The sequence below is a fragment of the Pezoporus wallicus genome, unplaced genomic scaffold (assembly GCF_028554395.1).
Source record: "Pezoporus wallicus isolate ANWC-B61680 ecotype Strahan unplaced genomic scaffold, APGP_CSIRO_Pwel_v1 contig_8188, whole genome shotgun sequence".
NCBI classification, from domain to species: domain Eukaryota; kingdom Metazoa; phylum Chordata; class Aves; order Psittaciformes; family Psittacidae; genus Pezoporus; species Pezoporus wallicus.
The window spans coordinates 1,659,353-1,675,211 of NW_026640104.1; the positions used below are offsets into that span (position 1 = coordinate 1,659,353).

The 15,859-nt window shown below is 45.8% G+C and overlaps 1 protein-coding gene across 11 annotated transcripts in view; it reads right to left on the bottom strand.

The window, feature by feature from the left end:
• Positions 1-15,859, bottom strand: part of TACC2 (transforming acidic coiled-coil containing protein 2) — a 128,198-nt gene that overhangs the window by 61,003 nt on the left and 51,336 nt on the right. For 9 of the 11 annotated variants that reach the window (XM_057417278.1, XM_057417268.1, XM_057417273.1 and 6 more), the window contains one exon: positions 13,151-13,282. In XM_057417278.1, the coding sequence (XP_057273261.1) occupies positions 13,151-13,282 (132 nt within the window). Of the gene's footprint in view, positions 1-1,347; positions 1,983-13,150; positions 13,283-15,859 lie in introns of those variants that run through there. The other 2 variants (XM_057417276.1, XM_057417279.1) reach the window with 2 other exon arrangements.

Below are 15,859 nucleotides of genomic sequence, written 5' to 3' on the forward strand. Positions count from 1 at the left end.
TTAAAACAGAGGTAGATCAGTATAGAGGGATGTCAGTACTGTGTAAGGTAGAACTATACAGGAAAAAACTTAATTGGGGAAGCTATACATCAAAGGAACAAAGGATGCAGAAATGCTGTTAGGCCTGTCTCTTACAAATATAAGACAACTGTATCAGGCAAAGCTATCTGCTCATATACTGGAATAGGACAAAGGGGAGTATATACCTCCTTGTAAGGCCTATTAGAGAGGCAAAACTATCAGTTACTGCTCTATCATTCCCTCCATAAGACTCTGAAGCACTTATCTCAAGCATACAAAGGATGTCTCAACTATAATCACATCTACCTTAACAAGCAGGCATTCCATTAAAAAATATTTAAGAAGTTGGTTTATAGACTATACCTAGTGCATAAATACCCAAAACTGACCAAAATCCATGATCAGAAATGAACTCAGTGTTCAGACATGGTAGACAAATGTGATTTGTGTAACTGAAATAACAATAGGAGACAAGGCAATTCTTCTAAAATCCATTCAGAAGCAAGGTCCATGCTCTAGCATGTCAGCTTAAGAGTTTGGGGTGGAGGGTTAGGAGTAAAAGACTGTTGCTAAGTAAACTGACCAATCCTCAACCAATAAATGACAAAGTCCTATTTACAAGTGGGAAATGACTCTGCTATTTCTGCATGCACATATATGTTTATGCCCTTCCATATATGATTTAGCCATCTGAAAAAGTGGTAACTTGTTCTGAACAAGCACTGATTGTTTGCTTTTTCTTCCCTCCCCCCAGCAAATCTGTTGGAGTTGGCCTTTAGTCAGAAGAGGTATAAGGACACCTTGCTTATGATTCATCAGAGGATATAATACCATGACAAGGATGGATGCTGACAAGAATGATGTGACCTGAAAAAACAGTATCTATATAGAGAAAAGCAGAAAGAAGCTCTGAAAACCCCAGTGAAACGCAGTTCCATGCTGTGCATTGTGAATAGAAAACACCGAGGTGGGGGGTTTGGGAGCAGGGAAGGGGTTGGGTTTTTGTTTGCTGGAAATGGTCATTGTGTTTGATTGATTATGCACCCAAAACATAAAAAGACAAAACATATGGTACACATCTATACCCCAACAGCGATGAACGGAGGCGGTCAGCCCAAGCGAGGTGCCTTCATAGTGGGAAAGCATCATTAAATACAACCTGTAATATGCAGCAAACCCTTAACTATGTCTCCAGCTGAATGCAGTCAGCACTAAACAAAGGCCTCGTACACAAAAGTCAGCTCCTTAACGCACAGGTTAAGTGCAGAAAGGGCTGCAGGCCCAGTGGTACAGAGGAAGAAGGGAGCAAAGGGATTGCACACTTACATGGCCTCTGACGGTTCCCGGTGCAGGCTACCTGTCTGTGCCTGCTGCAGAGACTGCGAGCCTCCCATCCTCAGCGTGCCCTTGGGTTGGAGCTAGAGGCGAGCAAGGCCACCTTCCTCCGTAATTCCACCAGCAAGGAGCCCCGGGAGCTCTGGCTCTGTAGAGGCTGCAATACTGCAGTGCAGATGGAAACAGCTGCTTGCATCAGTGGCAGTATAAGCAGAAACACTTCAGCAGCAGCTTCTCTTCTCTGAACTGTTGCCAGTTTTGCCTTTTGCTGCTCTTTTTTTTTTTCCTTCCCCTCCTTTCTGTCCAGATGAACCCTATTTATAATAGAAAATAGAATCCCAGCCACCGTGACAGGCTGATCATCTGCTATACATCAGTGGTCCAAGCCGCTACGGCGTGCGAGCGCCTCTGACACGGGACTAGCGGCGACTGAAGCCGGCTTCAAAAACAAACCCATAAAATAAATAAATAAAGACGAATAGCAGACCCTCCCTTTAAGCACACATTGTCAGCTACCGTGGCTCTCCAAGGACCTACAGGCAGGACCATTATATTGTGTTGACTCAGCCGATTTGAAATGCAAATGCACGTGTGCACTGGATGCCGCGCATATATTTCCCTCTAATAACAGGCACGTTGTGCACATGGGGGTGACTGAAGGGAGCGTTAACAACCGGAACGGCTGCTTTCATTTGGAGCCTTCAAACAAATGAGCTCATCCCTCTGCAACAAAAAATGGAATCTTCCATGAGGAACGTAGGGAGAATCTCATGAGCAGCCAAGGTAAACAAGGCAATGTGGGAGCGGACCCTGCCCGGCGCTGCTCCATCCCACACATCCCTGCTCTTAACTGCTTTGCTTCTGCCTCCACGGACCCCCTCGCTGGACGATGAGGTGGAGAACCGGGGGAGGCTCATCGTCTAATACAGGTCTGTAAGCCCACAGAGTCAAGCAAACAGCATCCCAAAGCCTATGAATTAAGCTTATCCTTCTGCCACGGCGGGGGTATCAGGGGACTGGGAATTCATATGCATAACAAGCTGAAAGGGCTAGGCACCATCCCTCTCCACATCACTGCCTTCAGGAAATAACAGATGCTTCACGTACAAGTTATGATTCACATCATTAAAGGAGCAAAAAAAAAAACAACAAGAAAACCAACCCATCAGTTGCACTATCATCTACACTAGGAATTAAACTCTAGGGACACAAACGGCCTGAAGTTATGTACCAATTCTGGGTATGTGACAGGGCAGAGAGGTCAAAATGATCAGAGAAACCTAATTAGAACATACTGACTTCCAAGCACTCGTCACAGCATGGCTTTAATGTTTTAGTGGAGGCCTCACTAGGCTCACACCTTAAAACAGCTTTTGGGGTTCTCCTCTATTTCCAAAAAGGGGAATCCAGTGGTATTTGCTTGTCCTACAGAAACAAGGACTGCTGCATACATGTGCAAGGCTCTGTCTCTCTGGGCGCACCCACAATAAGTCGTTCTTGGGATAAGAAGAAACAAAGCTGCTTAGTGAACATGAAGCACTAAACAGAGACTGCCTAAAATGAAGTCTGTTTTATGAACACCACCAAAATAAATGTGCCTTTTTTCTCTATTTTTTTTTAACTAAGGGGAAGAGCTTGTGAGCCAGCACTTTGTGTAGCCACAAACTTCCAAGCAAGTTACAATATCGGGGTTGTTTCATTTCTGGTGAAAGCCAAACCCTCAGTTTTAGTGTCTCAGTGCTCAATGCTCATCTCGAGACCCCCCAGAGAAGCAGTGGTTCTACCTCACTCAGGGACTGAGCTACAGCACTTCTGGTGCCCACTGGGGGCTTAAGCCACGGTTCACCCCAAGTTCTGATGCCACCTCGTCCAGTCATCACTGGGCTGAACCAGCCCAGTTCCCTCAGCCCGTCTACAGAGCAGAGCTGCTCCAGCCCTTCAAGTACCTTTGTGGCCCTTCTCCAGACTCACTTTAACAGTTCCACATCAACAGGATCCAATGAGGAAAAGTAAGATTAGGAATACAAAAAAATCAAATCAGCTGTTACATGGAAATTTCCAACAGTGAGTACAGTTACCTCTTGGGGATGGATCATGTTTAACAGCTTTAAAATTCCAGGCTGTGATGGTCTTTCAAAAACAGATGTGCTGTAGCTGAGCCTTGGACTTGCACGTGTTTGTTGACCAAGGGATGCAAGTGTCACAAATACCAGGCTGCAATCTCTGGCCAACACTCTGCAAGAGGCCATTCTGATTTGGCCACAAAGCTGTTTGTGGACCAGCCCTAGGCTGGGACATGGAGAGGATCCCTCATTTTGCTTGTTGCTACATCCACCTAAATCCACCTATTCTTTAAACTACTTGAGATGCTGAGAGGATTACATCACTGATTTCACTCCTTGCACTTCAGAGAGAGGGGACATGTAAAGAAGCATCATGCAACCACAGCATCATGCAAAGCTGCTCTGACCTTTGATTTCTCTATGGGGCAGAAGCAGAGTCCAGAAGACCTTGGGTTGAACACAAACATGGTATGATCAGCAGCACTGGAAGGTTTTCCCTGCAGCCTACCCTGATCAGTACAAAATAATAGGATGAGAAGGAAACTCTCCCGTCCCTGCCTGGCCCCAGTCCATCCTCTGGGCCTGCCAAAGAGCATCAGTTTAGTACTAAATTTAGCGCTGGCTTTTAAAAATATAAGAACTGTGTTGACACTAAAGTACCTTTTGTAAGAACTTCTCTGGAACCTGAAAAAGAAGCAGATGTAGTTCAAAAAGGAAAAGAACCATTAAAAAAGAAATCCCACTGTGGCTTCAAAGGACTTAAGGATGCCCCAGGCATTTCAGCCTTGGGATGAACAGCCACATAGCAACTTAGTGTGATCCCACAATTGAAAAGGACTATTTAAGTATTCAGTCCCATCCCTTGAAATTTACCATTTTCTCTTTCTGCCTGTTTCATCCATTTGAGCAAGAGCCATATTTTGGCCTATACCACGTTAATATTTTATTGAAACCTGATGTCTATTGGTTAGCCATTTAAAACACTGTACAGGCTCCTAAATATTTGGTCTTACTACGTTTCATGTTTATATGTAAATTCAGACTTGGGTCACTTACACCCAATTTGAAATTTTTGGCTTCCATCAGAAAACAGAGCTGGACACGACTGGGATAATGTTTATGGTATACTGAGATTTATATTCTGCTACTTTTACTCTTGGCTTCACTGTCCATGGCACGAGGCATTTACACTAGATATAAACACACACAAAAAGAAACATCAAAGAACCTACTGAGAGAAAGCCTCCCTCACACATCCATCCCCCTTGGGAAGCAGAGGGTGAATAGTAAGCTGTGCCTCCTAGCTGCAATACGTTACTGATGTACTGAGCAGAAATGAGCACCATATAAAGCCAACTGCATAGACAGAGCAAAACCAAACATCCCGATAACAGAAAGTGGTTTCTTTGGTATCCTGAAGGCTGCTGCCAAAGCTCTGAGGAACAGAACTGACCACAACAAACAAAAAAAGATGGAAAAACGTAAAAAAGGATAATTATTGTTTAAACATAATCTCTCCCCCCGTATATATTTAGGTGATATTGCCTTTGGATCCCAAAGCCTTGAATGCAGCCTGGAAAGGCGATTTTCATACAGTCACAAAATGGTTTGGGTTGGAAAGGACTTTAAAGCTCATCCAGTTCCAGCCCCCTGCTATGGGCAGAGACACCTTCCACTAGAGCAGGTTGTTCCAAGTCCTGTCCACATACAACACAACACACCACAAAACAACACAAGGAGATCCTAGGTGTAAAGCTTCACAGATTTAACTTGTTCTTATAGATCAAATGCTTTGATAAACACATTGCCCGCTCCGCCACTTATCTAGATCAATGCAGTACGAGTTCTTTGCATTGAAATCCGGTTCATGAACAAACACAATGTCTCAGGATATTAAGCCTGAGCACACAGAATACTTCCATCAGCCAAGTCAAAGAAAAATGGAGTGACAAGTGATGATACAACCAGCATAAACAGAAGATCACAGGAAACAAATGCTAGAATGGGTTTCTAAACAAATTAAAATGATAATAAAAATCATTTAAATAAAGTAAATAACATTGCCCTCCAGCCTCATTGATCACTGGATGGTTGCTAAGGTCACTGCTTAATCTAAATTGCAAGTGAGATTAATGGCATTGAGTTATGAATAACCAAGATGCCTGCTTAAGTTATTGAAAGTTCCTGCATGGGAAACCCACTGCAAAGATAACAAAAGGGGCCCCTGCACGGTGCTATTCAGGATGCCGGGGGGGGGGGGGGTTACAGGCTTTCAGAGGTCGGCAGTGAATTACCATCAGTAACGTGAGAACTAAACGCACCACAGGATTCCACATACAAAAGTGGTCTATGAAATTAAGAAGCCACACAAACAGGGAGATGAGGCTTCCAAGGGCTGAGCGCACCCTCAAGCGCGGGAGCCTCCATGGAGCCTGTGCTGAGATCTCACAGAATCCCAGACTGATTTGTATTGGAAGGGACCTTAAAGCTCATCCACTTCAACCCCTGCCATGGCAGGGACACCTTCCACTAGAGCAGCTTGCTCCAAGCCCCTGTGTCCAACCTGGCCTTGAACACTGCCAGGGATGGGGCAGCCACAGCTTCTCTGGGCACCCTGTGCCAGCGCCTCAGCACCCTCACAGGGAAGAGCTTCTGCCTAAGAGCTCATCTCAGTCTCCCCTCTGGCAGGTTAAAGCCATTCCCCTTGGCCTGTCCCTACAGGCCCTTGTCCCAAGCCCCTCTCCAGCTTTCCTGCAGCCCCTTCAGGCACTGGAGCTGCTCTCAGGTCTCCCCTTCAGGAGCTTTCTCTTCTCCAGGCTGACCCAGCCCAGCTCTCCCAGCTTTTCACCAAAGGAGCAAGGGGCTCTGCCTTCCATACAGATCTACAGAGGAGACACAATTTAAGGCTCAAACACAGCCAAACCCCTGTGGAAAGCTCTTCATCCCACATCATTTCAAGCAACCTCTAGCCTGTCATTTGCTCCTTTGCTTTCCCCTCCTGCCAAGGCACAGATACGTTAATCCGGGATTCCATTTGTAGCATGCTGCTTTATAAACCAGGCCTGAATTCACTGGGTCACAAAGAAAACTTTAAGCCCATTTCCCTAATTTCTGGCTGAGCCTTTGGGCTGGCACCACAAGCATAGCCACACCAAAGGAGGGAATTTGTTTCACTGCCCAGTGTGCCTCTGCAGACCACAACCATGAACCAAACCCCAAAGCTCTGCCGACATTTCCATGCCACAGACTAGGGGATCTTTTGCTTGCCTAATTCTTCCTAAGCCTTTAAACATCCCGAGATCCCCAAGAGAGCTGGAGCCAGGCTTGTTAGGAAAGGAGGTGCCTGAAGCCAGGAGGGGACTGACATTTTTAAGGGCTTTCATGTACCTGCACTCATCTGACAAGATCAGTGTGAACAATGCACCATGGGGGCATCTTGCAGCAGATCTCAAGGGGCAGAATTCAAAGGTCTCTGGGGCTTAGTGAAGGAATTCAATTCTGAATATGCAGAATGAAGACACGGGACAGGGACAGGATTCCTGCCTGGTTCGAGTCTTAGCTGCGACTGATGGGTGCTCAAATGATGCTTGGGTAACTTCTGAAGGAATTTATCTTGCAGGCAACTTGATTTCAAAAGAGGTAACAGAAAACTGGTTTGGGGCATTTCTGGTATTTTCCAGTGGTTCTTTCTGCTTCTGTTCATAGAATATTCAGCATTAGGGGTAGAGTGCCCCAAAAACCAAGTCCAGAGGAGGCAACGAGGATGATCAGGGACTGGAGCACCTCCCGTATGAAGACGGGCTGAGAAAGTTGGGGCTGTTCAGCCTGGAGAAGAGAAGGCTGCGTGGAGACCTCAGAGCAGCCTTCCAGTATCTGAAGGGGGCCTATAGGGATGCTGGGGAGGGACTCTTCATTAGAGACTGTAGTGATAGGACAAGGGGTGATGGGTTAAAACTTAAACAGGGGAAGTTTAGATTGGATCTAAGGAGGAAATTCTTTCCTGTGAGGGTGGTGAGGCACTGAAATGGGTTGCCCAGGGAGGTTGTGAATGCTCCATCCCTGGCAGTGCTCAAGGCCAGGTTGGACGAAGCCTTGGGTGCCATGGTTTAGTGTGAGGTGTCCCTGCCCATGGCAGGGAGGTTGGAACTGGATGATCTTAAGGTCCTTTCCAACCCTGACTATTCTATGAAAAGCACAGGCTAAATGGAAGCATAACATTGATTACTGAAAAAATACAAAATGCACCTGACTGAGCAGCTTTAGCCCATGTGTTGCATGGGATAATACCATGCAAGAGTGCCACCCTCCTGGCAGTGCCAGGCTCCTGTGGTGCCCACAGAGCTGTCACCCTTCATGCATAGTGCCAAGGAACAACAACCCAAGCCAGGTGTATTACAGAGCTGTAGAATGGGTTGGGAATGGACCTTAAAGCTCATCCAGTTCCAACCCCTGCCACGGGCAGGGACACCTTCCACTAGAGCAGCTTGCTCCAAGCCCCTGTTCCAACCTGCCCTTGAACACTGCCAGGGATGGGGCAGCCACAGCTTCTCTGGGCACCCTGTGCCAGCGCCTCAGCACCCTCACAGGGAAGAGCTTCTGCCTAAGAGCTCATCTCAGTCTCCCCTCTGGCAGGTTAAAGCTATTCCCCTTGGCCTGTCCCTACAGGCCCTTGTCCCAAGCCCCTCTCCACGTTTCCTGCAGCCCCTTTAGGCACTGGAGCTGCTCTCAGGTCTCCCCTTCAGGAGCCTTCTCTTCTCCAGGCTACATCCTGAATCTCCATCCTGGGTCTGTACTGCTACAGTTTTGTAGGATAGATGTGAGATGATTAATGCCATTCTCAAATTCCTTGTGGATGGATTAATTAGCGTAAGGACATCCTCATTTTCATGCTGCTGAACCTGTTCTAGCAGCAAGGAAATTACCATAAATCGCCTGAGGGAACCTGTAAAATACACAGTAATAACAAGCAAACACAGGGCTACCATCGCCCTTTTGTCCACTGCCACATACAGAGAAGCTTTACAACACACACAAATAATTGCTCTCTTTGAGCAGGAACACGCAGGCAGAACGCACCCCAGAGAGCCCCAGTCCTGAACAAAGCCATGGTTAGAAACCCAGAGACGTTTCCCACTTCCATCAAGCATCCGTTTATGCTTTGCCTTTTAGTTACTGGAAGCTATAATTTGTTGAATTGCTGCTGGTTTATGGAAGCTGTCCTCTGCCAGCACACAACATGGGGGTCTCCAGGCACCCTGCCCACCATACACAGGACTGGCTCCCCCCAGCCTTGAGTTCACATGGAGAAGCCTGAAGGATCTGGTCCCCAAGTGGGAACCTCACTGTACCAGTCCCACAATCAGCTACAAGCAAATGCACTTAGTTCACAGCATTTTGGCTTGAAACACAGCAGACATCACAGGACTTGGTGCTATTACTTAGTAATAGGCTGAAAAAGATCTATACTGAGCAACACACAAAGCATCCTCCTGCTTGGAGCTGAGCAGTTCTGAACACGTCCCTCAGGAGGCACAATCCCAGACTGGTTTTGGGTTGGAAGGGACCTTAAAGCTCATCCAGTTCCAACCCCTAGCCACAGGCAGGGACCCCTTCCACTAGAGCAGCTTGCTCCAAGCCCCTGTGTCCAACCTGGCCTTGAACACTGCCAGGGATGGGGCAGCCACAGCTTCTCTGGGCACCCTGTGCCAGCGCCTCAGCACCCTCACAGGGAAGAATCTCTTTTGAAACCCTGGAATGGAGGGAATGAATGAAGAGCAGGACTGTGGCTTGTTCCTGTCCATTTCTAACAGATGGGCTGATTACACGGAAGGTATCTATTTTTATGTTGCGTTGCTTAAGACAGTGAATGCTTTTTGGGCTATCAGCCACAAAGCCTCGTGAGAAACTCCTGGGATTTAGTTTCCAAGACCTAAGTGACTTCATTTCAATGCTTTCATTCTGTTGCTATTACAAAATAACATCACTTCACATGTGCACTAGCGCCCAGACACACATTAGAGGTATCCGGCCATCCTCTTCACTATATGCATGTAAAAAACCCCAAGACCTCAACCCAACCCCCCAAAAAGGGACTCTGTATCCCTCATTTGTATTTCCCATCTATTCCTTGCTCAATGCGCTTGTAAACTTACCATAACAACACATCCCTTTCAAAAGGGTTAAATTAACTCAAGGAAAAAAGCCTTGTGTTTTTGAATCCTGTGTAACCCCTTCCTGGGTTCGATTACATCACTCAAAGCAACTCAGTCCAGGATTATCAGTACTGGTCACAAATGAAGGCAATCCATAGGTTGTGATTTACTTTGTTTTACACCAAACCTCCCCAAAGGTGGGCAAAAGGAGAACACTCCTTTCCAACATGTGATCACACAAATAAAACCCAGAAGTCATAAAGCCTATCCTGTTTTTCCATGCAACACCAAACATTCAGCTTCCTCCCTGGGAAGTGTTATGAAAACAGCCAACGGTGCAGAAAGCAGAGCTTTCCCTGAAGACTGTTGGGACTTTCTGCTTTTGGATAGCAAGATTTGTTGCTGGGCACCAATTGGTTCCAGGCTTATTTCAGGAAAGTTAAATATGGCAGAGATGGCTTCTTCCAACCCAAACCGCTCTACGGTTCTATAATTTAATTTCAGAGATTCAGAGATCAGCAGAAGTCCTCCATCCATCTCCACTCTCTCAAAATGATCTGACTCCAATATGGTTTAGCTTTTGAAAGAAAACTGCTCCCATATCCCACAACAAGGAGGAGCCACCCCTCCAATCCCATCAGCCACACATAGCATCACATGGGTAGCATTCAAGGCAGGTAGTGAGGCTACAGGTGAGAACACTGGTGAGGGTGCTGAGGCCCTGGCACAGGGTGCCCAGAGAAGCTGTGGCTGCCCCATCCCTGGCAGTGTTCAAGGCCAGGTTGGACACAGGGGCTTGGAGCAAGCTGCTCTAGTGGAAGGTGTCCTTGCCCGTGGCTTGGGGTTGGAACTGGATGAGCTTTAAGGTCCCTTCCAACCCAAACCAGTCTGGGATTCTATGACATGCACAAACACAGCATTTGCTTTTTGCTCTGCAGAACAGATTACACCCTTCTCTCTCCCTCACAGCCCAACTAAAAGGGATAGATCAGAGGCTTTCCAGCTCTATCCGCAGAGTTTCCATAAAGGATAAGTTACACTCCCTAGCAATATTTCAGCACTTCTCCCACATTATGAAGTGTCTGTGACACAGCCCATAACGTGCCCATCACAATCACACAGGAGGCTGAGGAAATGCCTCAAGGGTCCATCCAGCAGAACACTGAGCAGTGGCACAGCATCTGCAGAAGTTTAGAACCCTGATGTCCAGGCACTTGCCATAAACGCGACCAAGCGAAACATCACCCAATTTGCATGCTATTATTTCCCATGGCTGATTTGCCTTAATACACACGAATCCCATAAAAACGTGAGATAGTCCAAGTAGTATTTACAAAAGGGCCTGATTATAACAGCAAAGAGCTGTTTGGATAGGAATATATTTGCTTTTCAAGAGGATGCAAGAACTATGCTTTATCCCACAGATCTCTCCAATTCTCACCTCTGCATGCATCTTACTTTCCATTAAGGTCTGGCAAAGTCAGTTTTCATGTAACAAATAGATCAAGCACCCAAGTTCAGGTTTAAAGAAGGCTGTGGGTGACAAGACTGCTGCTCTCAAGGCACAGGGACGGTTGACAGCGTACATTTTAGTTACTGAGGCTGGATTTTGATTCTGCATTAAGTAATTCTACTAACATCACTTAATTGCATCATTCTTTACCCCATCCGGGAGATTCTTATGCACACACAGAGACATGCTATTAAACACACTACATCATTATCAAAACCAAACAGAGGCACAAGCCAATCTAAATGCCTGAGCCCAGCAGCTCAGTTCTAAACTTATTTCTCTTCTCTTTGACGCTGAATTGCAGTGAAAGGGGGAAAGAAATCACCATGTGTTTTGGTGGTTTCTATTTGGATTTGTAAACAACAGGCATCAGGGACTACGCTAACGCACACACAGAATGTGAAATGCAGAGCAGTGTATCCATAAACGTCAAGCAATTTTGGATGACGCTCTGGAAAGAGCCAACATCTTGGGGTATTTTCTAATTTACAACCTCCTGTGACCATTTCTTTCCATTTTTAGAGAATGGCCGTGGCATTTCATCTTCATTTAGAAAAACCTCCGAGGATTACAGAACTTGCACAGTGGTGCAAAACAGACCTTTGAGCACTTCAGCTACTCGCCAACGACACACAGGTTAAAATGTATGGGTCCAGTACAGTTCCATGGAGGAACATTACACAGAAGACTTGGCACAAGTGTGTTACAACAAGCACATACACTACTAATAGGGAGGACACCATTTTCTGATCAGAATAATCAGAACTTTAGAACAAATAACTAACCAACATGCTATAATTAACCAATTAAGTTCATTAAATTGGTTATAATTAACCAATATGTTATAGATATTATACTATGGATTAATTTTTCATAGAATCCCAGACTGGTTTGGGTTGGAAGGGACCTTAAAGCGCATCCAGTTCCAACCCCAAGCCACGGGCAAGGACACCTTCCACTAGAGCAGCTTGCTCCAAGCCCTGTGTCCAACCTGCCCTTGAACACTGCCAGGGATGGGGCAGCCACTTAATTCACTGTTCCACAGCAGAACATGCCTATTGTGTATGTTTTCATCCACGATTCAGTGCATCCTCCTGCTCACAGTGGCATTTCCGAACAGAGCTTTGGTGCAGTAACTATTTCCCATGGAGTCTCCTGCCTTGAATGTGTTTGTCACCAGCTGCCATTCTGTATCTGTGGGGTGGAGAACACAATTCTCCAAGGAGTGCCCCTTTGATATTCTCAGCTGTGCTGTGACCTTTTCCATTAATAGGAGTCACAGTAAGGGCATGCCTTTATTGCCAAGCCACAACAGGAGACTGGTTAATCACACACGAGACAGGCATCATGTGAAGCTCTGACATGAATATCCAAGCACATGTCTTGTCTTGACTGTATCTGAGATGGGAGGACTCAGTTTGGGGGTTTTCTAAGCCAAAGTGCCCTAGGCCATCTATCAAACACTACTGCACCGATCAATGCGTATCTGAAGGAAACATCTAACTTTAAAATTAAGATAACTCAACATTTCTTCAGCAAGAGCAAAACTCAGCTGAACTTCTTCCTTCAGTACTGACAACTACAATGCAAATAGGTAGTGTGGGGTGGGAAAGGTGCTGGCAGCATCTGGAGGGGAATGAGTCCAACAGTCCCCTTGAATATGACCTCCACTAGCAAAATTTCACCAGAACAACAACAAAACCCATGACACACACACAAAACAAAGCCAAACCAAACCAAGCAACAAAAAACCTCCCAAAATTTGAACTTTAGGAGAGGAAAATAGTCAGAAAAAAACACCTAAAGAAATATTAAATATAGGAAAGATCAACATAGTAATAACCAGTGTAGTCCAAGCTCCCTCTTCTGGCCTTTTGCAGTAAATATACTGGCACACAGATACTGATAGCCTACCATTTGGTTTCAAATCGTAGCAACAAAGTGTTCATATAACCTAGACAAAACAACTGTTATTCAGCCTCTCCCACACTGGTTATGTTTTCTTTAGACAAGGATACACAGACATGGAAGTGTATTGCAATGTATGAAATAACACTGCACAATACCTCTTTATTTCCCTGGTGAAACCTTTGGTTTCCTCAGCAGGCAGCTCTACACCATCACCAGGGGCCGTAGGCAAAGGTACATCCCCAGACACGAGGTTATCAGCTTCTCTGCAGTTATCAGGCTTGGAGGCACTGCAAAAAGGTTATTAAAAATAAGCTGATGAGTATCAGAAGTGCCCATGAAGCTTTAATGGAGTCTCCTTAAAAGATGAACTTTGACTGGATCTAACCTGAGCTCTAAGGAGTGCATCACTGCAGCTTGCCCAGAGAAGCTGTGGCTGCCCCATCCCTGGCAGTGTTCAAGGCCAGGTTGGACACAGGGGCTTGGAGCAAGCTGCTCTAGTGGAAGGGGTCCCTGCCCGTGGCAGGGGTTGGAGCTGGATGAGCTTTAAGGTCCCTTCCAACCCAAACCAGTCTGGGATTCTATGATTCATCCCCTCCCGCAGATTACTTCTTCCTACAAACCCAATTTCACTTTATTGCTCAGATGACCACATAGCCAGTAATACTGCAAAGTTCTGATAGCTCTTATAGAGCACAACATTAACTGCCAGAGGAACTGAACTGCAGATGAAATTAGTAAAACAAATAAATCACTAATAACTACTTTGCAGTTCATAGAATCATAGAATGGTTTGGCTTTAAAAGGACCTTAAGATCATCTAGTTCCAAGCCCCTGCCATTCTCACTTGCTGTACAACTTGCATTTGATTAAGTGACTTGTCTTTTAGGAATAAAACCCTAAAGTCTAGGTAGGACTAAAAAACTCTCTTATTTTAAAAGCTCTCCCTGTGTTAAAAGCACAATAATCCCTGAATAGGTTGCCCAGGGAGGTTGTGAATGCTCCATCCCTAGCAGTGTTCAAGGCCAGGTTGGACAGAGCCTTGGGTGCCATGGTTTAGTGTGAGGTGTCCCTGCCCATGGCAGGGGGGTTGGAGCTGAATGATCTTAAGGTCCTTTCCGACCCTAACTACTCTATATTTCTATGATTCTATGACATGAATGTTAACATTAAAGGACTGTAATACAGCTGTGTTCGTTAATTCCTACAAGTCCCTCCGCTCAGCACAGCCCCACAGGCCCCAACCTCAGAAGCAGAACAGCCCTGTCATGATTTCCAGAGCATGCAAATACAGACTGGAAAGACCAAGTTTCTTCCCAGGCCCCGTGGGGCATTATAAGCAGTCATTCCTGCTCTTGCTCTCAGCAGAAGGGCTCTGGCACACAGACACCAACGAGGATACAGGAGGAAACAGGCACCAGCCCAAATCCAGGGCACGTAGGGGAGGGTTGCCTTGCCGTTCCCTCTCCTCAAGGCAGACCAGAACATAATGCACCCTTAGAGCTCCATTAACTTGGTTTCCTTAAGCAAAACCCAAGGTGGAAAAAAAGCAGCACAAAGAAAACACTTCTGAGCCTACTCATGCTCTTTAAGAGCAGGCTTAAAGAGCCTGCTCTTCACACAGGTACATCGCCCATGTATCCAAAACATCACCCAGTGAGAAGCTCACTTGCATCCTCCATCCTTTTAAGCACACTGGTAACCACACTGCTCCCCTTGCTCTTGGCCACGGTCATTAAACTAATGACAGAAAAGGAACTAAATAACCCATGACTTCATGTTTCAAATGCAGGAGTGGTGTAGGGTCTTGTCACGCCACACTGTCCTTTCCTGGGCACCTCTGACATGCTAGAAGGACACTGATGTTGTAACAGCACCCACAACAACCTTTCCTTGTGCCAGCTCCTGCTTCCAGAGATCCAGACACAAAGGTTTAAGGAAGCATTCACGGACTCAGGCCTTGGCTGAGAAGTTTGTTTGACGTTTCCTGAACTAAATATAAGCAGTTATCTTTGCCATTCCTGTCAAAATTTCCTCTCCCCTTCCCCCAGTAATTACACTGTAATTGCAGATGGTAGATTAAATTGTGGGACTAAGAGTTAGCAAGGTTCAGGGACAGATTGTATACATGTTTCTAAAGAAAGGCACAAACAGAGGACAAACATAAATCACATCCCTAACTTCAGGTACAATACATAGCAGCACAAGGACAGTTATTCTCCAAAGAGCGGCTCCATTAACTTAATAAGATCACAAAAGCTCATTCTGAGAGTGGTTTACCTTGATTAGCTCATATCCATGAAGTTGCTTTGTGCCATATGGGATACTCACTTATTTCTCACAAGAAATTCTCTCTCCTTTATGCATCCCTTCCTTATTTCTTTCTTTCCTTCCCCTTCCTTCCCAGTTTGTCCAAACTGCTCTGACAGTGACATAAACTTCCTAGATTTTTAGTCACATGGGGTTAAATAAATAAATACACGCAGAGGACTTGGCCCTTTGCTACAAATGTCTTTATTCTAATACAGTAATGGCATCAAACACATACAAAGGCCATGCGCCTCTACAGGGGCACAGGGAGGCTGGAAAAAGTAAGATTTTAAAGCAAAAAGGAAACTGCTGACAATAAGCAAATACTGAACATCAGGTTGGAGAGTATACAGAGAATTGCAAAACCCAAACAACTCACAAGAGGGCCCAGCCAAGCAAGGATTCCGAAGGCACATAGGATGATGGACCTTATATTATGCACACATAAACCCTTCCCTGTTAACTGCTTTCAGTAGCACCTGCTTCCCTCTCACCCACAGGCCCCACTGCCCATCTACAGCCCTTCAGCATCCCCCTTTAAGTCCTTCCATTTAAAA